General features: G+C 45.6%; 1 protein-coding gene across 2 annotated transcripts in view; it reads right to left on the bottom strand.

Annotated features, from left to right (window-relative positions):
- ETV5 (ETS variant transcription factor 5) overlaps nucleotides 1-24,019 on the bottom strand; it is a 120,542-nt gene that overhangs the window by 37,621 nt on the left and 58,902 nt on the right. For both annotated transcript variants that reach the window (XM_038749411.1, XM_038749420.1), the window contains exons 8-9: nucleotides 13,794-14,053; nucleotides 2,367-2,429 (exon numbers count right to left, since the gene is read on the bottom strand). In XM_038749411.1, coding sequence (XP_038605339.1) covers nucleotides 2,367-2,429; nucleotides 13,794-14,053 — 323 coding nt within the window. The remainder of the gene's footprint in view (nucleotides 1-2,366; nucleotides 2,430-13,793; nucleotides 14,054-24,019) is intronic.

Here is a 24,019-nt window from a genome sequence, read left to right as displayed (position 1 = left end):
CACTACGATACACAAGTTAAGCCAGCTTAGGAGGGTGAACCGCTGGCACAAAGACAAAGGGAAAAGTTGTCTGCCCTAGATTCTCTTCCCGGTTTTGAAAGTGGGAATGAGTTGCCATAGCAATGATAAATGGACTACCGTCAGCACGTCCCCTCCCTTCGCAAATCAAGTCTCCTCCATCCTACAAAATCCAACTCAGAACTGAGAAGTCTTATTCCATTAACATAACCGTCAACTTTCAAGCATTCTAATATACAATGGTGGCTATGGGCTGCATGCGACCACTTACCCGTTCGTTCATTCGATTGAAAGTGTGCAGAGCGCTTAGAACAGTGCTGCGCACATAGTAAGCGCTTAGCAAATGCCATCATTATTATAAATATGATTGATGATGATGATGATGATGATTATTATTACTAAGCGCTTGGGAAAGTACAACGTAACAATAAACAGACACATTCCCTACCCACAAGGAGCTTACAGTCTAGAGGCTCTTTATACATTCATTCAATTCAATTGCATTTATTGAGCGCTTACTGTGTGCAGAGCACTGTACTAAGTGCTTGGGAAGTACCAGTTGGTAACATCTAGAGACGGTCCCTACCCAACAGCAGGCTCACAGTCTAGAAGGGGGAGACGGACAACAAAGCAAATGAACAAAATAAAACAAATATAATAAATGCGTACACGTAAGATAAATAACCAAATAGGGTAATAAATACATACAAACATATATACATATAACAAACATGGATACATATATGCAGAGGAGGTTTGGGGAGGGGAATTGGGGACAGGAGCAAAGAGGGAGAGAGGTGTATGGCTGTGGGCACACGCATTCTCACCGGGACTACTTAGTTTACCCCCAATCACCCCCTCTGAAGGAGGAGCAGCGTAGTGGAAAGAGCACGGGCTTTGGAGTCAGAGGTCATGGGTTCGAATCCCGACTCCACCACTTGTCAGCTGTGTGACTTTGGGCGAGTCACTTCTCTGGGCCTCAGTAGCCTCATCTGTCAAACGGGGATGAAGACTGTGATACATAGTGGTGTTGACTTTGTGTCGGCCTCTCTTCTGACCCTACTGATGGTCAGATTCTCAATGCTAAAAGAACTGTTACAGTGCCCCACCCCTGGTGGAAAGAGGCCTGGATTCTAATCCTGCCTCCGCCTCCTGCCTGCTGTGTGAGCCTGGAGAAGTTCCTTAACTTCTCTGTGCCTCAATTTCCTGATCCGTAACATGGGGATTACATTTCAGTTCCCCCTTTCCTTTAGACTGTGAGCCCCATGTGGGACAGAAACTGTCGCATCTGATTAGCTCATATTTACCACGACTCAACAACATAAGACAAGACAAGATCCCAGTGCTTAGCACAGGGCTGGACACAAAGTAAGTACTAACAAATGCCACAATTTACATTATCATTATTAATAATAATAATAATGATGGTGTTTATTAAGCGCTTACTATGTGCAAAGCACTGTTCTAAGCATGATTACTGGATAATAATGGCATTTATTAAGCGCTTACTATGTGCAAAGCACTGTTCAAAGCTTGATTACTGGATGATGAAGTGCCTCCTACTCATAGTGGGCAGAGCAAGGGCCTGGGGGTCAGGAGGTAATGGGTTCTAAACCTGACTCTGCCACTGCCCCGTGTCTGCTGTGTGACCTTGGGCAAGTCACTTCACTTCTCTGTGCCTCAGTTATCCTCATCCGTAAAATGAGGATTGAGACTGTGAGCCCCACGTGGGAAAGGGACTGTGCCCAACCCAATTTGCTTGTATTCACCCCAGTGCTTAGTAGAGTGCCTGGCACATAGTAAGCGCTTAACAAATACCATAATTATTATTATTAAATATGATTGAAGGAAAGGGAGGCACAGCCAAGTGCATAGTTAATGCTGAAGGGAAGGCAAATAGGGTGCGGTAATAATAACTGTGGTATTTTTTAAGCACTTACTATCAATCAATCAATCATATTTATTGAGCGCTTACTGTGTGCAAAGCACTGTACTAAGCACTTGGGAAGTACAAGTTGGCAACATATGGACAGTCCCTACCCAACAGTGGGCTCACAGTCTAAAATGTGCCAAGCACTGTAATGAAGAGTTAGTCTTGGAGGAGATGTGATTTTAAGAGGGTTGTGAGGGTGGGAGAGTGGTGGACTGTCCCAATTTGCTCATCTCCACCCCAGTGCTTAGTACAGTGCCTGGCACACAGTAAGTGCTTAACAAATACCACGGTTTCTACTATTATGAATAATTAAAAAACGTTTTTTAGACAGGGTCCTGAGGTACTCGGGCTTAGCCATAAAAATAGCCAGTTATAGGTTTATTTCGGCCACTATTTGCGAGAGGCACTTGCTTACCATCGTGGTTGCTTGAGAAATAGCCCCCTCCTCTCATGAAGGTTGACCGACAGTTAGGCACTTCTGAAAAACAAAACACACACCAAGGGAATTAGCTGGGTGGTGGAATCAACACGCTGCATTCACCTGGCACTGAGCGGTAAATCCTTTGGGGAAGATCCCCGTCAACAATTCATCCCAACCATCTAAAATTACCCACCACCCGCGGGTACAGGGCCCGTGTGGTTATACCCACAGAAATAAACTTCACTCTAACTAAATGACGTACAGAGCTACATAAGTCTTTAAGTCAGCGGCAACCAGAGCAGCCCTTATGTATTTTGAGGGGAATCAAAGAACTGAATAGGGAAACTGAGACACAGTGGATAGCGCACAGGCCTGAGTGAGAAGGGTCTAAGAACAGAATGCGTCTGCTAATTAATAATAATAATAATAATGACGGTATTTGTTACACGCTTAACTATGTGCCAGACACTGTACTAAGCGCTGGGGTGCACAGAGAAGCAGCATGGCTCAATGGAAAGAGCACGGGCTCGGGAGTCAGAGATCGTGGGTTCTAATCCCTGCTCGGCCACTTTTGTCAGCTGTGTGACTTTGGGCAAGTCACAACTTCTCAGTGCCTCAGTAACCTCATCTGTAAAATGGGGATAAAGACTGTGAGCCCCACGTGGGACAACCTGATTACCTTGTAACCCCCTCGCCCCCCGTGCTTAGAACAGTGCTTGGCACATAGTAAGCGTTTAACAAATACAATCATCATTATCATACAAGCAGATTGGGTTGGATACAGTCCCTGTCCCACGTGGGGCTTACAGTTTTAATCCCCATTTTATAGATGAGGTAACTGAGGCACAGGGAAGTTGAGTGACTTGCCCAAGGCCACACAGCAGACAAGTGGCAGAGCGGGATTAGAACCCCTGACCCTCTGACTCCAGGCCCGTGCTCTGTCCACTACGTCATGCTGTACTGTACTATCCCAAGCACTTAAAACTGCGCTCTGCACGTAGTAAGTGCTCAATAAATACCACCAGATTGACTGAATGACCTCTGTTCTACTTCAGCGCTTAGAACAGTGTTTCGCACACAGTAAGCGCTTAACAAATACCATCATTATTATTACTCTCCTGGTCCTACCACTAGCCTACTGGGTGACCATGGGGCAAGTCACTTCACTTCTCTGTGTCTCGGTTACCTCAATTCATCTGTACTTCAGTTACCTCAGCCCCCAAATACTTATGTAGAGATCTGTAATTTATTTAGGTATATTAATGTCTGTCTCCCTCTCTAGACTTTAAGCTTGTTGTTGGGCAGGGAATGTGTCTGTTTATTGGGGTATTGTACTCTTCCAAGTGCTTAGTACAGTGCTCTGCCCCAAGTAAGCACTCGATAAATACGAGTGCTTCCTTCCTCTCCCCCTCCCCATCCCCCCCGCCTTACCTCCTTCCCCTCCCCACAGCACCTGTATATATGTATATATGTTTGTATGTATTTATTACTCTGTTTATTTTATTTGTACATATTTATTCTATTTATTTTATTTTGTTAATATGTTGTTTTGTTCTCTGTCTCCCCCTTCTAGACTGTGAGTCCACTGTTGGGTAGGGACCGTCTCTATATGTTGCCAACTTGTACTTCCCAAGCACTTGGTACAGTGCTCTGCACACAGTAAGCGCTCAATAAATACGATTGAATGAATGATTGACTGACACGTGGAAAATGGGGATTAAGAGTGTGAGTCTCATGTGGGGCAGGCACTGTGATCAACCTGATTAGCTTGTATCTATCCCAGCAATTAGCACAGTACCTGGCACGTAATAAGTACTTAACAAATACTACAAAAAAGTCCTCTGATTCAGAGTTAGTACAGTCCTCTATATTTAATTGCTTCAAAGAGCAACATCTGGACAGCAGAGCAAAGAAGGAGTGAGGTTCCACGCCGTCTTTATTATATTTATTTATACTCATATCTGTATCCCTCTTGGACTGCAAGCTTGTGGTGGGCAGAGAACGTTGTCTACGAACTGTGTTACACTGTTTGCTCCCGAGTGTTTAGTGCAGTGCTCTGCACACAGTAAGCGCTAAACTTCTCACTGTGCCTCCATCTCATCCGTCTCACTGCCGACCGCTAGTCCACATCTTACCTCTGGCCTGGAATGCCCTCCCTCCTCAAATCCACCAGACAATCATTCTCCCCTGCTTCAAAGCCTTATCGAAGGCCCATCTCCTCCAAGGAGCCTTCCCAGACTAAGCCCCACTTTTCCTCATCTCCCATGCCCTTCTGCATCACCTTGACTTGCTCAGTGGAAAGAGCCCGGGCTTGAGAGTCAGAGGTCATGGGTTCAAATCCCGGCTCTGCCAATTATTATCTGTGTGACTTTGGGCAAGTCACTTAACTTCTCTGTGCCTCAGTTACCTCATCTGTAAAATGGGGATTAAGTCTGTGAGCCCGATGTGGGACAACCTGATCACTTTGTATCCACCCTAGCGCTTAGAAAAGTGCTTTGCACATAGTAAGCACTTAACAAATGCCATGATTATTATTATTATTATTATTATTATTATTATTATTCCCCATCTCAGCCCCAATGCATTTATGTCCATATCTGTCATTTTATTTATTTGTATTGACGTCTGTCTCCCCCCACCATCACTGTGGGCAGGGACTGTGTCCATTTATTGTTGTACTCTTCCAAGCATTTAGTACATTGCTCTGCACACAGTAAGCACTCAATAAATATGACTGAATGAATGAATTAATGAATTAAACGAATGAATAAATACAACTGAATGATCATCCTCAGTAACTGATTAGGAAAGTACACTCACAGGTTTGGGGAAATTAATGACTTATTCCAAACTGTCAACCACTTATTGGCCGTGGAACAGAGGTGCTAGTTTTAAGGCCGGTTTAAAACCGTTGCTCCTACCGCTTCTTTTATCCGGCTCCATTTTGACGTTTTTCACTGCCATGATCAAGGCCCATGGAAAGGGATTGGGATTTTTAACCTCATTTTCCAAACGTGGACTACGTTTGGAAGAGTCACGAGCCCTCGAATAGCATTTCATCTGGACGCCCAAATTTCTGGGCATTGAAGAAGGCAGAGCAAATCGTTGCCCATATTGACCAGATCGATCGATCAATTAGTGGCGTTTGTTGAGTGCTTACGATGTGCAGAGCGCTATACTAAGCGCTTGGGGGAGAATGATGCAACAGACACGCTCCCTGCCCATAATACAGTCTAGAGGGGGAGACAGACATTAATCTAAGTTATTTATAATATATAATTAAAAGATTTGTACATAAGTACTGCGGGCTTGCCGGTGCGGCGATTATCAGGGGGCTGGAAAAATGATAATAGTAATTATGGTATTTGTTAAGTGCTTACTATGTGCCAGGCACTGTACTAAGCGCTGGGGTGGATACAAGCAAATAGGGTTGGACGCGCTTCCTGTCCTGCATAGGGCTCACGGTCTTAATCCTCATTTTACAGATGAGGTAACTGAGGCACAGAGAAGTGCAGTGACTTGCCCAAGGCCACAGAGAAGACAAGTGGCGGAGCCAGAATTAGAACCCATGACCTCCTGTCTCCCAGGCCCAAGCTCTATCCACTATGCCATGCTGCTTCCCTTAAAATCAATCGATCTAACAGCGCTGACAATGTGCCCCTGAGCAGGTAGCCGCCTCCCTCCCGCCCCTCCCCTTCAATTTCTCTTTTTGGCTTACAGAACTGGGAAATGGAGTGTGTCTTGGTTAAACAGTTTTACACTCCCTTTCCTCCCGCTCTGGAATTCTTCTTCTTCTTCTTTTAGACTGTGAGCTCACTGTTGGGTAGGGACTGTCTCTATATGTTGCCATCTTGTACTTCCCAAGCGCTTAATACAGTGCTCTGCACACAGTAAGCGCTCACTAAATACGATTGATTGATTGATTCTTCCTCCATCTCAGTGCATTAAACACCACTGGTGGGCCCCTGCCCAGAATCGCCAGAAGCCTTTGCTCCTCACTGCCTCCCCCCTAAACTTCACCTCTAGATCCAGTTCCATCCACTGCAGCGGGGGATGCCCGTTTCAGATGGGATCTTTTTCACGAAAAAAGTGAAGGATGACAATCAAAAGACTTCCTAATTCGTGACTTGTACGAAAAATATTTCATGGAGAATACGTTTTTTCCAGAGTGTGAAAGTGCTTGGTAAATACCACTGATTGAACGGGATCTCAAAAAGTCATACGCCCAATCTTTCGTCCCTCGTTAACTACGTAGGCTGATGGGGAGACGAAAGAGGGCCCAGACCCTTAATCTTTCCCCATCTGCTCCGTTTTACTGCTGATGATCTCATTCAATCCCGCCTCAGGAGGTCAGAGTATTTTTAGGACTAAAGCGATTAGGGGATTTGCAGTTACGAAGCCAGGACCAAAATGAACAACTAGGGTTGGGTTGGGTAGCTTAGACATCTCCTGAGAGACACACTCAAGCAAAACCCCTGTGTACACTTAGCCACTATCTTCTGTGGGCATCATCTCACCACGCCAACGGCAAAGTGGGGAAACTGAATTCCCACATGTGTGTGCAAATCCTTACCTCACTCTTCCACCTCAGTAATGCTGTCCAGATTACTGGAGCTTAAAGATGGCAACACATCTACCGAGTCCCTGATTTAAAAAAAAAAGATAATCTGCCATTCCAACTAGGATAGAGCTCCGCTTCAGGGCCTCACCAAGAAAGTTCCCTTCCTTGGATGGGGTTTTGATTTTGCAGGCTTCCCAGGAAAACATCCAAAAACCTTGATGAGAATTTCCCGGTGAAATTTAAGCAGATGTATATGCTCAACATTGATTATTCACCCCAAACGCAGAGGACTTATGTAGAGATCCTTATACTCTCTCTTCCCCACTATCTGTAATTTATTTTCATGTCTGCCCTTCTAGACTGTAAGCTCCTTGTGGGCAGAGACTGCATCTACCGACTCTGTTGTAATGAACTTCCCCAAGCGCTTCTTACAGGGCTTTGTGCATGAAAAGCACTCAATAAATACCACTGATGGACCAACTGATTCTGTCTCAAAGCAGCAGAAACCTCACCCACTCCACCCCTTATTTATGTGCTAAGAAAGCCTCTGGGAGGATGTCAATTATTTTTTTCCCTACTTGTGAAAGCCACAAATGAAACTCTGAGGGATAGATCAACCAGGAAGATTACGCTCTACCATTCACTTGGGCAGGTGAGTTGCTCAGGAGAGCTCACGGTGGAGTCCTCTCGACTCCTTTCTCTCATTCAACCCACATATTCAGTCCATCACTTAATCCTGTCAGTCCCACCTTCACAACATTGATAAAATCTGCCCTTCCCTCTCCATCCAAACTACTACCACGTTAATACGATCACTCATCCTATCCCGCCTGGATTACTGCATGGGGCTCCTTGCTGACCTTCCAGCTTTCCTGTTTCTCCCCACTCCAGTCCATACTTCACTCTACTGCCCGGATCATTTTTATAGAAAAACGTTCAGGACCTGTCACCTCTCTCCTCAAAAAACTCCAGCGGTTGCCCACCCACCTCTGTACCAAACAAAAACTCCTCACTATTGACTTTAAAGCACTTAACCACCTTGCCCCCCCTCCACCTCACCTCCCTTCTCTCTTACTCCAACCCAGCCCAGATACTTCGCTCCTCTGGTGCTAACCTTCTCATTGTGCCTCCATCTCACCTATCTTACCACCGATCCATAGCCCACGTCCTGCCTCTGGCCTGGAATGCCCCCCCTCTTCAAATCTGCCAAACTATCCCTCTTGCCCCCCCTTCAAAGCCTTACTGAAGGCACATCTCCTCCAAGAGGCCCTCCCAGACTAAGCCCACCTTTCCTCATCTCCCACTTCCTTCTGCATCACCTTGACTTGCTCCCTTTGCTCTCCCCCTTCCCAGCCCCACAGCACTTATGTACACATCTATAATTTATTTATATTGATGTCTGTTTCTTCCCCTCTAGGCTATAAGCTCGTTTTGGGCAGGGAATGTGTCTGTTTATTGTTGTATTGTACTCTTCCGTGGCTTAGTGGAACTTGGGAGTCAGAGGTCACCCCAGCTTCACCACTTGTCAGCTGTGTGACTTTGGGCAAGTCACTTAACTTCTCCGTACCTCAGTTACCTCATCTGTAAAATGGAGATTAAGACTGTGAGCCCCACAATAACTTTGTATCTATCCTAGCTCTTAGAACAGTGCTTGGCACATAGTAAGCACTTAATACCATTATTATTATTCTTCTTATTATTATTCTAAGCCCTTAGTACAGTGCTCTGCACACAGAAAGCGCTCAATAAATGTGACAATGAATGAATGGTCCACGGGAGAAGGTTGGAACCAGCCTAACATTCTCCTGTTCCTTCCAGCACCACACGCCGGCAGGGCAGAAAAAAAGGTTTCTTCTGAGTTGCTAATAATAATAATAATATTTGCTAAGCACTTACTATGTTCCAAGCACTGTTCTATGCACTGGGGTAGATACAAGCTAGTCAGGTTGGACAAAGTCCCTGTCCCACATGGAGCTCACAGTCTTCCCCATTTTGCAGATGAGGGAATTGAGGCCCAGAGAAGTGAAGTGACTTGTCCAAGGCCACACTGAAGACAAGGAATGGAGCCCGGATGAGAACTCACGCCCTCTGACTCCCAAGCTCGGGCTCTCTCCACTATACCATGCTGCTTCTTATCCATCTCTTCGAGGCACGCTGGCAACAACGTTTCCGTGCCCAAGCTCCACAATTACGATTCCCCTCTTCCCTCAGGGTAGCACTTAAACTCTTTGCTGAAGGGCGGTACTCCACCTATTTTCCAAGCTGCGTTTTTGTTTCCAAGTGCTCGTCTAGACTTCGCTGTAATACAAAAATGCTTTTTGAAACCAAATACTAAGATTTCAGTGGCCTTTGCAGGAACATGCCAGATCTCTAGTGAAAAGAGAGCGGGTCTGGGAGTTAGAGGACCTGGGTCCTAATCCCGACTGCCGCTGGCCTGCTGTGTGACCTAGGCAGGTCACTTAACTTCTCTGTGCCTCTGTTTCCTCATCTTTAAACCAGCGACTCAATACTTATTTTCCCTCCTACTTAGATTAGGAGCCCCATGAGGGACAGGGATTGTGTCGGACCTGATTATTTTATACTCCAGTGCTTGATACAGTGCTTGGCTTGATACAGTCCTCCCCCTTCTAATCAATCAATCATCATCATCAATCGTATTTATTGAGCGCTTACTTACTTACTAAGCGCTTGGGAAGTACAAATTGGCAACATATAGAGATAGTCCCTACCCAACAGTGGGCTCACAGTCTAAAATGGGGAGACAGAGAACAAAACCAAACATACTAACAAAATAAATAGAATAGATATGTACAAGTAAAATAAATAAATAGAGTAATAAATAAGTACAAACATATATACATATATACAGGTGCTGTGGGGAAGGGAAGAAGGTAAGATGGGGGGGATGGAGAGGGGGATGAGGGGGAGAGGAAGGAAGGGGCTCAGTATGGGAAGGCCTCCTGGAGCCTAGACTGGCCTCCTAGACTGTGAGCCCACTGTTGGGTAGGGCCTGTCTCTATATGTTGCCAGCTTGTACTTCCCAAGCGCTTAGTACAGTGCTCTGCACACAGTAAGTGCTCAATAAATACGATTGATTGATTGATTGGCATCCAATAAGTGCTTAGCAAATACCACTATTACTATTATTCGGTACCCCTCCTGGGACCAAATGCCCCAAAGACGCATAAACTCCCAAATGACTTCCATGATTTCCCAGCTGGGAGGTACCATGAGGCAGAACAGTGCTTTGCACATAATAAGCGCTTAACAAATGCCATCATTATTATTATGTGGCTTAGTGGACACAACACGGGCCTGGGAGTGAGAAGGACCTGGGTTCTAATCCCTGCTCCACCATGTCACTTCACTTCTCTCGACCTCCGTTACCTCATCTGTTAAATGGGGAAGACTGTGAGCCCCATGTGGGACAGGGACTGTGTCCAACCTGATTATCTTGTATCTACCCCAGTGCTTTGATCAGTGCTGGGAACATAGTAAGCGCTTAACAAGTTCCAATACTATTATCTGCACAGGTCAACTGTATTTTTTTGACATGACTTTTCCCAAATCTGCAGAACCCATCTACTATTAGCTGCGATTATGATCAGAAGCCTCAAAAGTTTCAGAACTACATTCTCATGGCTCTGCTTCAGAGCCTGCCCTGAAAACCTTGGTTAATCAGTGGTATTTATCGAGCATTTACTGTGTATGCACAGTACTGGACTGAGCATTTGGGAGAGCACAATACAGCAGAGTTGGTAGACACGTTCCCGGCCTACAAGGAGCTTACAGTCCTCAGGAAGGCAGCACATCAGTGAAGCATGGCTTAGTGGAAAGAGCACGGGCTTGGAAATCAGAGATCGTGGGTTCTAATCCCGTCTCCACCACTTGTCAGCTGAGTTACTTTGGGCAAGTCACTTCACTTCTCTGTGCCTCAGTTACCTCATCTGTAAAATGGTGATTACGACTGAGCCCCAAGTGGGACAACCTGATAACCTTCTATCTACCCCAGCGACAATGCTTGGCACATAGTAAGAACTTAACAAATACCATTATTATCTTCTAGACTGTGAGCCCGTTGTTGGGTAGGGACTGTCTCTATCTGTTGCCGAACTGTACTTCCCAAGACCTTAGTACAGTGCTCTGCACAGAGTAAGCGCTGAATAAATACGATTGAATGAATTAGTAGGTGGCCTTTTGAGAGTTTCCTTTCCTCAGCTCTGAGTCTGCTCATTTGATTTAGAGTACTTCTTAAGTGCTTCCTTAAACACTGTTTAAGCATTGGGGTCAGTACAAATTACACCACAGTCCCTATCCCGCCTGGGAGATCACAGTCTTAAGTAGGAAGGAAAAAATTCCCTTTTTATAGTAGAAGAAACCGAGGCCCAGAGAAGTGAAGTGACTTACCCAAGGTCACACAGCAAGCAACTGGCAGAGTCAGGATTAGAATCCAGGTCCACTAACTCCCAGGCCTGTGCTCTTCCCACTAGGCTGCTATTTATTTATATTAATGTCCGTCTCTCTCTCTAGACTGTAAGCTCCTTGTGGGCAGAGAATGTGTCTGTTTATTTTTATACTCTCCCAAGTGCATAGAAAGTGCTTGGTACCCAGTAAGTGCTCTGCACACAGTAAGTGCTCAATAAATACTACTGAATGAATGAAGTGCTCAATAAATATGACGAAATGAATGAAAAATGAATAAGCGGCCCCAAGCTGGTTCCCAGAGTTCAGGCAAGCAGGCTGCAGAGGGTTGGGGGAGTCTTAGAGGCAACACCTCCTGGGACAAGCCACTAATCCAGCAGACTCGGATCAGTAATCAGCCACATGTTGGATAAGATATTATCAAAAAACCACTCTGTCGACCCCTCTTCCGCCTAACGCTCTTAAACGCTTTGGACCCAATTGAAATGGCTCTGTAGAGAAGCAGCGTGGCTCTGTGGAATGAGCCTGGTCTTGGGAGTCAGAGGTCATGTGTTCTAATTCCGACTCCACCACTTGTCAGCTGTGTGACTTTGGGCAAGTCACTTCACTTCTCTGTGCCTCAGTTCCCTCATCTGTAAAATGGGGATTAAGACTGTGAGCCCCACGTGGGACAGCCTGATCACCTTGTATACTCCCAGCACTTAGAACAGGGCTTTGCACAAAGTAAGCGCTTAACAAATACCATTATTATCATTGTTATTGTTATTATTACCAAATCCCCCCAGCGTTAGCTGCTGACGAGTCAGCTATCCTGAACAATATTAGGGCACAAGTGGTTTAGTGAAAACAATTTCGCCTGCTGTGAAACTGTCCTGGGCAAAGCCACTGAGTGAGATAATAGATTTGGGTGGGGAGGAAAAGAAGGCAGTACCTTTTCCCCAGGCATACCTATACTGTGCTGTGGAGATCTGAATTATAGATCTGAATGTCACAACCTCTTATTACAGTGGGAGGGAGAGAGAAGTATGAATGGTGAACCTCTCTTTTAGTTATTTTGGGAACTCGAGGGCTTAGTGTTTGCAATCGAGCTTCTGTGGTGAAGTCTGCCCCGTGCTTTCTGATTCAAGGTCAAACCAATTTTGGCCTGGGAATCACCTAAATCGAGTCTCACATGACCTCTCCGCCACCCCCAAGCCAAATGCCGGCTTTCCACCTGGGTTCCCCAACTGTCTTGGTGGGAGATTTTTTTTTTTAAATGGTATTTGTTAAGCGCTTACTGTGTGCCAGGCACTGTACTAAGCGCTGAGGTAGATACCAGGTAATCAGGGCCGGAGACTGGGGTATAGGTCCAGTTAAGAATGTAGTACTCCACTAGAGCTACTGCTGCTGGGATAAACACTGTGAGCTTCTTGTGAGCAGGGATCATATCTACCAACTCTCTGATGAATTGTCCTCTCCCAAATGCTTACCACAGTGCTCTGCACATAGTAATAATAATAATTATAGTATTTGTTAAACGCTTAACTATGTGCCAAGCACTGTACTAAGTACTGGGGTGGATACACGCAGATCGGGTTGGACATAGTCCCTGTCTCACGTGGGGCTCACAGTCTCAATCCTCATTTTACAGATGAGGTCACTGAGGTCCAGAGAAGCGCAGTGATTTGCCCAAGGTCACACAGCAGACAAGTGGCAGAGCTGGGATTAAAACCCATGACCTTCCGACTCCCACTGACTGATGGATTGATAAGGGAGGGATTGATGGTGCCACACCGATATACCCTGATCTTCTACCTGTCCCTACATCTTGGAATGTGAATTTTTTTTTGATGGTATTTTTTAAGCACTTACTATGTGCCAAGCACATAGTTCTAAGCGCTGGATGTGTGACGGGGCAGGGAGCACTATGGGCAGGGTAAATCTCCTGGGCATGGGAGTGACTGTGAGGGCACAATTATTATTATTATTATAGAGGAGGGTGGAGGCTGAAGCCTGGGTGAACTGCGTTACTCTACAAATCATAATAATTGTAATATTTGCTAAGCGCTTACTAAGCGTCAGGCACTGTATTAAGCGCTGGGGTAGATGCAAGATATCTGGGTTGGACACGGTTATTATCCCACATAGGGCACACGTCTTAATCTCCATTTTACAGATGTGGCCCAGAGAAGTGAAGGGACTTGCCCAAGATCACACAGCAGATGAGCGGCAGAGCCGGTTTAGAGCCCAGGTTCTTCTGACTCCCAGGACCGGGCTCTATCCACTAAGCCGCACAGCTTCTCCATCTCCCCGCGAGGCTGAACGAGCCTGCCCTGTGGAGGAACTTATTGACTCATATATTGTCCCCCACCAGCCTCCGTCTTTATTCTTCTCTTCCATCAACCGAGGGTAAAGGGTAAGAATTTCCAACAGGGCTGGAGACTAAAATTCATACAGACCTGAATCGATGCAGTAATCCCTGGGCTCTTGCTTAATTCCCATTGGAGATTGGTAACCATGTCTGGGAGGCCCTGAAATGCCCGGAACGCCATGCTCGTAGAGAGGATCATGATATTCCTGTTTGAATCCCTGAGGTGGAGGGGGAGCCACAGGGACTCCAGGCTCTGACATCTGCCGGTGGTACCCTGGACGTCCGTCTCCGGGAATCCCTGACTGCGGAGGGAAGGGGTGGCAGGGTTCGGACATCTGTCTCTGAAACCTGGAGGAAACGGAAAGAGCCATGAGCCCAGCCTGTCTCGTCTTACGCTGTCGAGTTGTCTCCGACCCGTAGCGACTCCATGGACACATCTCTCCCAGAATTCCCCGTTCTCCATCTGCAATCGTTCTGATAGTGGATCCATACAATTTTCTTGGGCAAAATATGGAAGTGGTTGACCATTTCCTCCTTCCACTCAGTCAACTTGGGTCTCCACCCTCGACTCTCTCCCCTGCCACTGCTGCCCAGCACGAGTGAGTTTTGACCTGTAGCAGATTGTCTTCCACTCGCTAGTCCCTGCCCAAGCTAGGAATCATCATCAATCGTACTTATTGAGCGCTTACTGTGTGCAGAGCACTGTACAGAGGAATGGAATGCGCATCCCTCTGCTTGACTTTCTGTCCCATAGTCGTGACTGGTAGAGTACTGGAAACTCTCTGCACACAGAAATGGAATCTAAAAGAGCAGTCGATGGTGCCTGGAACCCTCCCAATTGGAGATATCCAATGATATAAACAGGTAAAATAATAACAATAATAACGGAATTTATTAAGCGCTTACTATGTGCAAAGCACTGTTCTAAGCTCTGGGGAGGTTACAAGGTGATCAGGTTGTCCCACGTGGGGCTCACAGTCTTAATCCCCATTTTACAGATGAGGTTAACTGAGGCCCAGAGAAGTTAAGTGATTTACCCAAAGTCACACAGCTGACAAGCGGCAGAGCCAGAACTCGAACCCATGACCTCTGACTCCAAAGCCCGGGCTCTTTCCACTGAGCCACGCTGAATATATAGATTGGTAGCCTGAATTATTTCCCAATATTGGTTCCCCCTTCCAAAGTGAAACTTGAACCCTGCATCACTCAGACAGAAAAAATGATCTGGGTTTGGCAAGAGTGAGCTTTCCTTTTAATTAAGTTCCCATGGAAGTTCGTTTCATACACAACCAATTTATACAGTTATTCCAAGGCAGGAATAGGCAAAACCCAGGCCAGAGGGTGAGTGTTGCCAGGTTTTGCTAAAGAAAAAACATGTGTAAATCAACCCTGCTCATGAGAATTCACGTATTCATTCGTTCATTCAATCATATTTATTGAGCACTTACTGTGTGCAGAGTACTGTACCACGTGCTTGGGAGAGCACAATACAACAATAAACAGTCACATTCCCTATGTGACTTTGGGCAAGTCTGTGGGGGACATCAATACAAACAAAGAAAATTACAGATAAGTGCTGTGGGGCTGGGAGCAGGGAAGAGCAAAGGGAGGAAGTTAGGGTGATGCAGCAGAGAATGGGAGATGAGGAAAAGGGGGCTTAGTTTGGGAAGGCGTCTTGGAGGAGATGTGCCTTCAATAAGGCTATGAAGTGGGGAGAGCGATTGTCTGTTGGATTTGAGAAGGGAGGGTGTTTCAGGCCAGAAGCAGGATGTGGGCCAGGGTTTGGCGTCGAGACAGGTGAGATCGAGGCACAGTGAGAAGTTTAGCACCAGAGGAGCAAAATGTGTGGACTGGGTTGCAGAAGGAGGGAAGCAAGGTGATGTAGGAGGGGGCGAGGTGGTGGACTGCTTTAAAGCCAGTGGTGAGGAGTTTTTAGGAACAACGATGCTACAGTAAAGAAGTAGAAAATTGAATCAAGAAGGTCAGCAGATCCTTTGGGAGACCATCAAACCAAACCGGCAATACGCTATTTGGCTCCACGGTAAACTAAAATTCTATGAGCTGCAGTGTTGGCAGGGAACGTGTCTGCTTACTGTTGTATTGTACTTTCCTAAGCACTCAGAACAGAGCTCTGCACACAGTAAGCGCTCAATAAATACGATTGAACGAACCGCTAGGACTGTGAGATCTGGTCTCCACAAAGAAGCCCCATCAGACTCCTTGGGCACTTCCATCAACTATCACTTATGGGAAATATGCTCAATATCAAATATCATGACAGGATCACATAGAACGAACTCCTAAAATAAAGTCAGACTCCTAGAATTGAAGCTAGGCTCAACTCAACACACAGCTGTGCTGGATGGGATATGGGAGGATAATAAACGGCAGGTTACCCAAACAATTGCCTTATGGAGAGCTGAAATTGTGTTACCAAAAGCAAAGAGGACAGAGGAAACATTTTACAGATACAGTAGGGCAAAATCTTCAGCTAATGTTGCAACCCATTTGAAAACTGGGAGTCAGTTACCCAGACAGACAAGTCAGTCAATCAGTCAATCGTATTTATTGAGGTCTTACCGTATGCAGAGCACTGTACTAAGCACTTAGGAGAGTACAATAGAACAATATAACAGACACATTCCCTGGCCACATCGAGCTTACAGTCGAGAGAGGGAGACAGACATCAATAGAAATAAATGAATTAGAGATATGTACATAAGAGAAGAACAGCAGCAAGAGAAGCAGCGTGGCTCAGTGGAAAGAGCCCGGGCTTTGGAGTCAGAGGTCATGGGTTCAAATCCTGACTCCACCAATTGTCAGCTGTGTGACTTTGAACAAGTCACTTCACTTCTCTGTGCCTCAGTTCCCTCATCTGCAAAATGGGGATTAAGACTGTGAGCCCCTTGTGAGACAACCTGATTACTTTGTAATAATAGTAATAATGGTATTTATTAAGCACTTACTATGTGCAAAGCACTGTTCTAAGCACTGGGAGGTTACAAGGCGATCAGGTTGTCCCACATGGGACTCATAGTCTTAATCCCCAGATGAGGCACAGATGAGGTAACTGAGGCACAGAGAAGTGAAGTGACTTGGCCAAAGTCACACAGCTGACAAGTAGTGGTGTTCAGTGCTCAGAACAGTGCTTGGCACATAGTAAGCACTTAGCAAATACCATCATTATTATTAGTAGTAGTAATAAATGCCAGATTGCTTGATGGAGAGTCGCCCGGTGAATTTCAGTAAGATCATGCCCAGTTTTTTAAATAGCAAAGAAAATCTGACTTGAGGTCACACTCCCAGAATGGTCACCACGGGCTAGCAAAACCCCCCGACTCCTCCAAGGTCAAATGGGACCATTAACTGTGCTGCCTGCTTTAAGTTCCAAAACAGTCTTCTAACTAACACAGATGTGAGCCAACTGTGATCTCACTGAGTGAGAAATAGTTCCAGGCCCGGGACCTTAAATTTTTCTACTTACTCAGACACATCTGTTAGCTCGGGTGGATTGCAGGTGGGAGAATGAGGAGGCTGGGAATTATACTCCAACAGTTTGCCTCGTGGAGGGTAATGTGTACGTATATTTACAGATATATAGTATAAGAGGCAGGTAGTCATTTGGAGGGTGAATTCCAACTACAGTAATTGTGCTGGAGCTTTTTGTTTTTAGAAACAAGAAAGAAAAGTCCCATGACAGTATAGCGTGTGTTCCTGCCACAGATGCGAATACCAAAAAAAAAAAAATGGGAAGAGTGATGGTCTGTCATATGTTTGTTCTGCTTATGGCCATGGGCATAAATTCTGCTCAAGCAATTTCTTCATTCATCACTTTCCGATGCACCCTCTCTTTCATTCATTCATTCAATTGTATTTATTGAGCGCTTACTGTGTGCAGAGCACTGTACTAAGTGCTTGGGAAGTACAAATTGGCAACATATAGAGACAGTCCCTACCCAACAGCGGGTTTCCGGGGTTTTAATAAAAAGTATTATTGGGAGGAGTAGGTTAAGGGGGAAGGAGGAAACAGGGCAGAAGAGGGAGATTGAACCTCATTTTACTGGACCTGATTTCTTGCTACGATCTTGATTCTCTAAATCTGTGGATAGCAAAACGGCTACTGATCTTTTCTCTAACACTTGGATTGAAAGTTTGAAACTCTTAGATTCGTCAGGTCAGCCCACACCCTGGCACCCAACAGAGAGATCGGAGCATGCTCCTCAGATGAAGATGTGGGGGTCTACGCCAGTTTGGGGCCCACTCCGACCTCACCAAAATGCTCAAATCCGTCCGGCTGGGGGATGGCAGGAGGCGGCACTTTTCTGGCCCAGGGGTGCAGGGGTCGAGGTGAAACTGGAGAGGATTTCTCCAGTGTGATCCTCACTCCATCCATGCTTTCCACAGTCATCTCCATTTAAGGGCACTATTTAACAGCCTTTGAGGGAGCGTGAATTTGAAACTCGAGTTCAGGTTTGACATTTAAAGTGCCAGCAAGGCAGTTCGAAGGGAATTTGGAAATGGTGGGGGAGGGGAAAATGGATGCTTTAAAGCAATGACAGCTAGGATGGACATGAATACACCCCCTGCTCCCTCCATACACACAACTTCTCAACATCTTAACACCTTGAAAGGCGATCTCTATAAATCAGTTGCTTTTGATGGCACTGAGATGGGCTGGGAGCATTCAGCCTTGTAACCAGAGCTTTTGCAGCTGACAGGACTGGATTACTCCATTTCCCTTTAGTGTCCCTCTCACCTTCCAGCATGAAACTCTAGAGCGTTGGGTTGGAATTGCCTCTTCAGGAAGGGGCACTTCCAGATGGACCCCAGCCAATAACCCCAGCAATTGCTAGTTTTGCTTTTATTATTATTATTATCATTATTAATAATAATATAATAATAGTGGTATTTGTTAAGCACTTTCTATGTGCCAGGCACTGGGGTGGATATAAGCAAATCGGGTTGGACGGAGTCCCCGTCCCAAGTGGGGCTCACAGTCTCAATCCCCATTTTACAGATGAGGGAACTGAGGCACAGAGAAGTGAAGTGACTTGCCCAAGGTCACACAGCAATAGGTGGCAGAGCCGGGATTGGAACCCATGATCTTCTCACTCCCAGGCCTGTGCTCTATCCACTAGGCCAGGGTTCGGAGGCCTCTGATTTGGTAGGCAGGCACTGTTGCTTGTGAGGTTCAGTAATTGTTTTGAGGGGATGGGGAGAAGGATTAGTAGATTATTCATCGTAAAATAGAATGCTTCTGGTGAGTAGGGAACATGTCTAACAACTCTGCTGCATTGTACTCTTCCAAGTGTTTAGTATAGAGCTCTGCACATGGTAAGCGCCCAACAAATACCATTGATTGACTGATTGCAAACTCCTAGAGGGTAAGAATCATGTCCACATCATGTCCACTTACTCTAGAGTACTCTCCCAAGAGCTCAATGAATACCACCGGTCGGCCGATCAAGAAGGACGAAATGATAGAGAGGAGGAAAGGGAAGAGATGATAAATAAAAACATACTCAGGAGGATTCTCGGTTTTCTGAATTCCACGCTGATTTACTTTACGATGGCTTCTATTTGTGCAGACCAGTAAAGGATTTCAACTCTCATCATTCTCCAAAAAAAAAAAATCTGTTCCACTCTGCATACTGACCTTCATTTAACCTCCCCCTCCAAGCCTTTGAAGTATCCTAGAATGTGCTGTGTACATAATGCAGCTATGACAAAGATGGTTCTTGTTTACTGAGGCCGGGAATCCTTTTTAATCGGATGGCTGTGTTCCTAATAAACTCCTTCCTCCCCCACATTCGTGGGGACGAATATGGCGATAGACGACGCATCGTAATGAACTCGAGCGCCAAAAGCAACAGGAGACCTCGGAACTACTGAACTCAATGAGCTACAGATTAAAGTTCTTTTGGTGCCAGTTTATTTAAAGAACCATTTATTTATTTATTTGTTAGATTTATATAGCGCCTTTCCTCCAAAGAACTCATCCACCCACGCTACAAACATTTGGTTCACGTTATGAAAACCCAGGGCAACCGTCAGATGCTTTTTCTGTATTTCCTTTTTGGTTAGGGCTGCCAACACACATACACACACACACACACACACTAAATACAATGCTTACGGGGAGAAGGAGACAAGTTTGGGTTTGATGAAACTCTTAGAGGTATACACAACTCTGGAGGGTGCCAGATGAAGTAATGAATGGTTCATGGGCTAGCTGTCATAGAATACACAATGTCTACCAGGAAACCAATACAATTTAAGACTTTCATTAGGCTGTATAAGAGGGCGTTGGGGGTGGTGAAGAGAGAAGTCAGATTCAGAAGCCGTGCAAAGATTACAAGGAGTTGGGTAAAAGGGATTACAATATGTAGCATCATCTTGACCAACTGGAGTAAGAAGTCCGGAATCAAAGCAGGATGGAATAAAGACCAAAGTGATGGAAAGGATTAACCAGAAGCCCAGAAATGGAAACTGATCATTAAAAATCTCCATCTCCTCCTCTAGACTGTAAGCTCACTGTTTACCAACTCTGATGTATTGGCTTAGTATAGTGCCCTGAACACTGTAAGTGCTCGATAAATTCATTCAATCATATTTATTGAGCGCTTACTGTGTGCAGAGCACTGTACTAACCATTGCTTGATTTAAAAAATGTCCTGGAGTACAACTTTCTAGGAAATTACACAGACAATACCAGTCTATCTCACAAGCCTGAAACCTTGGCTTTGTTCTCAACTCATCGCTCTCATTCCACCCACATATTCAATCTGTCACCAAAGCCCATCAGTTCTATCTTCACAACATCTTTTCCATCTGCCCTTTCTTCTCCATCTCAACTGCTACCACGCTGATCCACGCGCATATCCTATCCCACCTGGATTACTGCATCTGCCTTCTCTGCTTCCTCCCTGCCTCCTGTCTCTCCCGGCTCCAGGCCACACTTCACTTTCCTACACGGATCATTTTTAATCAATCAACTCATCAATCCCACTTATATGTGCATTTAGCTTTAATTCTATTTGTTCGGACGACTTGACACCCGTCCACATGCTTTGTTTTGTTGTCTGTCTCCCCCTTCTAGACTGCGAGCCCGTTGTTGGGTAGGGACTGTCTCTATATGTTGCCAACTTGTACTTCCCAAGCGCTTAGTCCAGTGCTCAGCACACAGTAAGTGCTCAATAAATACGATTGAATGAATAAATGAATGAGCACTTACTTTTGTTCTCTGTCTCCCCTTTTAGACTGTGAGCCCACTGTTGGGTAGGGACTGTCTCTATACATTGCCAATTTGTACTTCCCAAGCGCTTAGTACAGTGCTCTGCACATAGTAAGCGCTCAATAAATACGATTGATGATGATGATGATGATGAGTGCAGGGCACTGTATTGAGTACTTGGGAGAGTACGATACAACGGAGTTGGTAGACACGTTCCCTGCCCACAACTATTTTTTCTATAACAGTGTTCAGTCCCCATCTCCCCACTCCTCAGGAACCTCCAGTGGTTCCCCATCCACCTCTGCTTCAAACAGAAACGCCTTACCGACAGCTTTAAAGCACTCAGCTGGCTCGCCCCCTCTTACCTCTACTCACTGATATCCTAGCCCAGCCCACACCGCACACTTCGCTCCTCTAGCACCAGATTACTCACCCTGCCCCGATCCCAACTATCTTGCCACTGACCCTTTTCCCATGCCCTGCCCCTCCCATGGAACTCCCCACCCCCCCCCCCCACTCTTTCCAACCTTCAAAGTATTATTAAGGACACACCTCCTCCAACAGGCCTTCCCGGATCCAGCCCTCCTTTCCCCAGCACCCTATCCCTTCTCCATTGTCTAGGCACTCTAGCTGTAACCTTTGGACACACCCTCAACTCCTCGGCACTTATGTCCACGTCTTGAAATTATATACTACAAATTATTTATTCTCCCCCTCCAGACTGTAAGCTTGTTATGGGCAGAGAATGCGTCTGCCAACTCTGCTGCACTGTACCCTCCCAAGCTCTTATTACAGTGCTCTCTTCCTAGCTCTCTTCCTCCCTTCAAGGCCCTGCTGAGAGCTCACCTCCTCCAGGAGGCCTTCCCAGACTGAGCCCCTTCCTTCCTCTCCCCCTCGTCCCCCTCTCCCTCCATCTTACCTCCTTCCCTTCCCCACAGCACCTGTATATATGTATATATGTTTGTACGTATTTATTACCCTATTTATTTATTTATTTATTTTACCTGTACATATCTATTCTATTTATTTTATTTTGTTAGTATGTTTGGTTTTGTTCTCTGTCTCCCCCTTTTAGACTGTGAGCCCACTGTTGGGTAGGGACTGTCTCTATATGTTGCCAATTTGTACTTCCCAAGCACTTAGTACAGTGCTCTGCACATAGTAAGCACTCAATAAATACGATTGATGATGATGATGCTCTCCGCCCGGTAAGGGCTCAATAAATACCACTGACTGATTGTTTGATAGATGTGCATGCATTTTTACATCTTGAGTTTCTGTTAATGCTTACTTTTCTGTTGGACAGCCAGTTGGGCACACACTTAAAATTAAAAAGTCAAAACAGCTCTGTAGGGGCCTCTGCCAAAGCCTGTCAGCTCTACTGAGGTCTAGTTTTACCATGCTGGTCTATGGCAGTGCATGAAAAGTTTAGGAAAAATAACTTCTCTTGTCAGGCCCTAAGAAATGAACCTACAGATCTTCTCGACCAGTTCTAGGAGGAAACAGATGTCAGATTTCTGCATGTCGCAATCGTCGTTATCATTGATCATGGTATCTGCTCATCGCTTACTATGTACTCTGGGTGCTGTGCTGAGCTCTGAGGTAGATATAGATAAGGAATCCAGACACAGTCTCTGTCAATCAGTCATACTGAGCATTTACTGTGCGCAGAGCACTTTACTAAGTGCTTGGGAGAGTACAATATAACAGAGTTCGTATCCCATTATTCCTATCCCACCAGGGGCTCACAATCTAAGAGGGAAACAGGATGAAACACAAAATAAAAACAGGAAGATGTTGTGACCAATGCTTGCTAGTGGAAATTCGGAATTCCACAGCATTAGCCTGGGAGTCGGAAGGACTCGGGTTCAAATCCTAACTCTGCCACTTGTCCGCGGGGTGACCCTGGGCAAGTCTCTTAACTTCTCTGTGACTTTACAGTTACCTCATCCACGAAATGGGGATTAAGCCCGTGAGACAGGGACAGTGTCCAACTCAATTACCTTGTATTCGCCCCGGTGCTCAGAACAGTGCCTGGAACATAGTAAGCGCTTAAGAAATACCATAAAAAAGAACATTAAATGGGAAAACGGTTTTTGGAGGAGGTGATGAACCTTGGAAACAACACAACTCCAGGCTTGCAATCTAGGGTTGCACACACGGCTCAACATTCTACCCGCTGGGGAGGCAGGCTTCCTGGTCAATCAATCAATCGATGGGATTTATTGAATGCTTATTGTGTGCACAGCCCTGTACTAAGTGCATTCCATTCATTCAATCGTATTTATTGAGCGCTTACTGTGTGCAGAGCACTCTACTAAGCGCTTGGGAAGTACAAGTTGGCAACATATAGAGACGGTCCCTACCCAACAGTAGGCTCACAGTCTAGAAGAGCGGGCTCACAGTCTAGAAGAGAGTATGTTATGATAGAGTCAGTAAACACGCTCATGAGGAACTTAGGGTCCAGAGGGAGACATACCAAGAAAATTACAGATAGGGAAATGGGAAAGTATAAGGATATGTGCTTGAATGCCGTGGAGCTGGGGTAATTATCCAAGTGCTTAGAGAGTACACAGCCAAGAGCACAGATGATCCCTGAGGGAGGGAGAATGAAGTGGGGAAATGGGAGGTTAGCTAGGGAAGGCCTCTTTTAGAGGAGATGGGAGTTTAGTAGGACTTTTTAGTGAGAAGCAGCATGGCGAAGTGGCTACAGCACAGGCCTGAGAGTCAGGAGGTCATGGATTCTAATTCCAGCTCTGCCACTTGTCTACTATGTGACCTTGGGCAAATCACTTGACTTCTCTGGGCCTCAGTTTCCTCCTCTGTAAAATGGGGATTGAGACTGTGAGTCCCATGTGGGGCAGGGACTGTGTCCAACCTGATTACCTTGCATCTACCCCAGTGCTTAGAACAGTGCTTAGCACACAGGAAGTGCTTAACAAACAGTATAATTATTATTCTTATTAGGACTTTGAAGATGCTTAATATAGTGCCTGGCACATAGTAATTGCTTAATGAATACCTAAAAAATAAAAAAAAATGGGAAGCATGGTGGCTTGTCACATGTTTGTTCTGTTAAG

This window comes from Tachyglossus aculeatus, chromosome 1 (assembly GCF_015852505.1).
Source record: "Tachyglossus aculeatus isolate mTacAcu1 chromosome 1, mTacAcu1.pri, whole genome shotgun sequence".
Classification (NCBI taxonomy): Eukaryota; Metazoa; Chordata; class Mammalia; order Monotremata; family Tachyglossidae; genus Tachyglossus; species Tachyglossus aculeatus.
The sequence above is the reverse complement of the archived record's forward strand: the minus strand, read 5'-3'. Positions and strand labels throughout refer to the sequence as shown.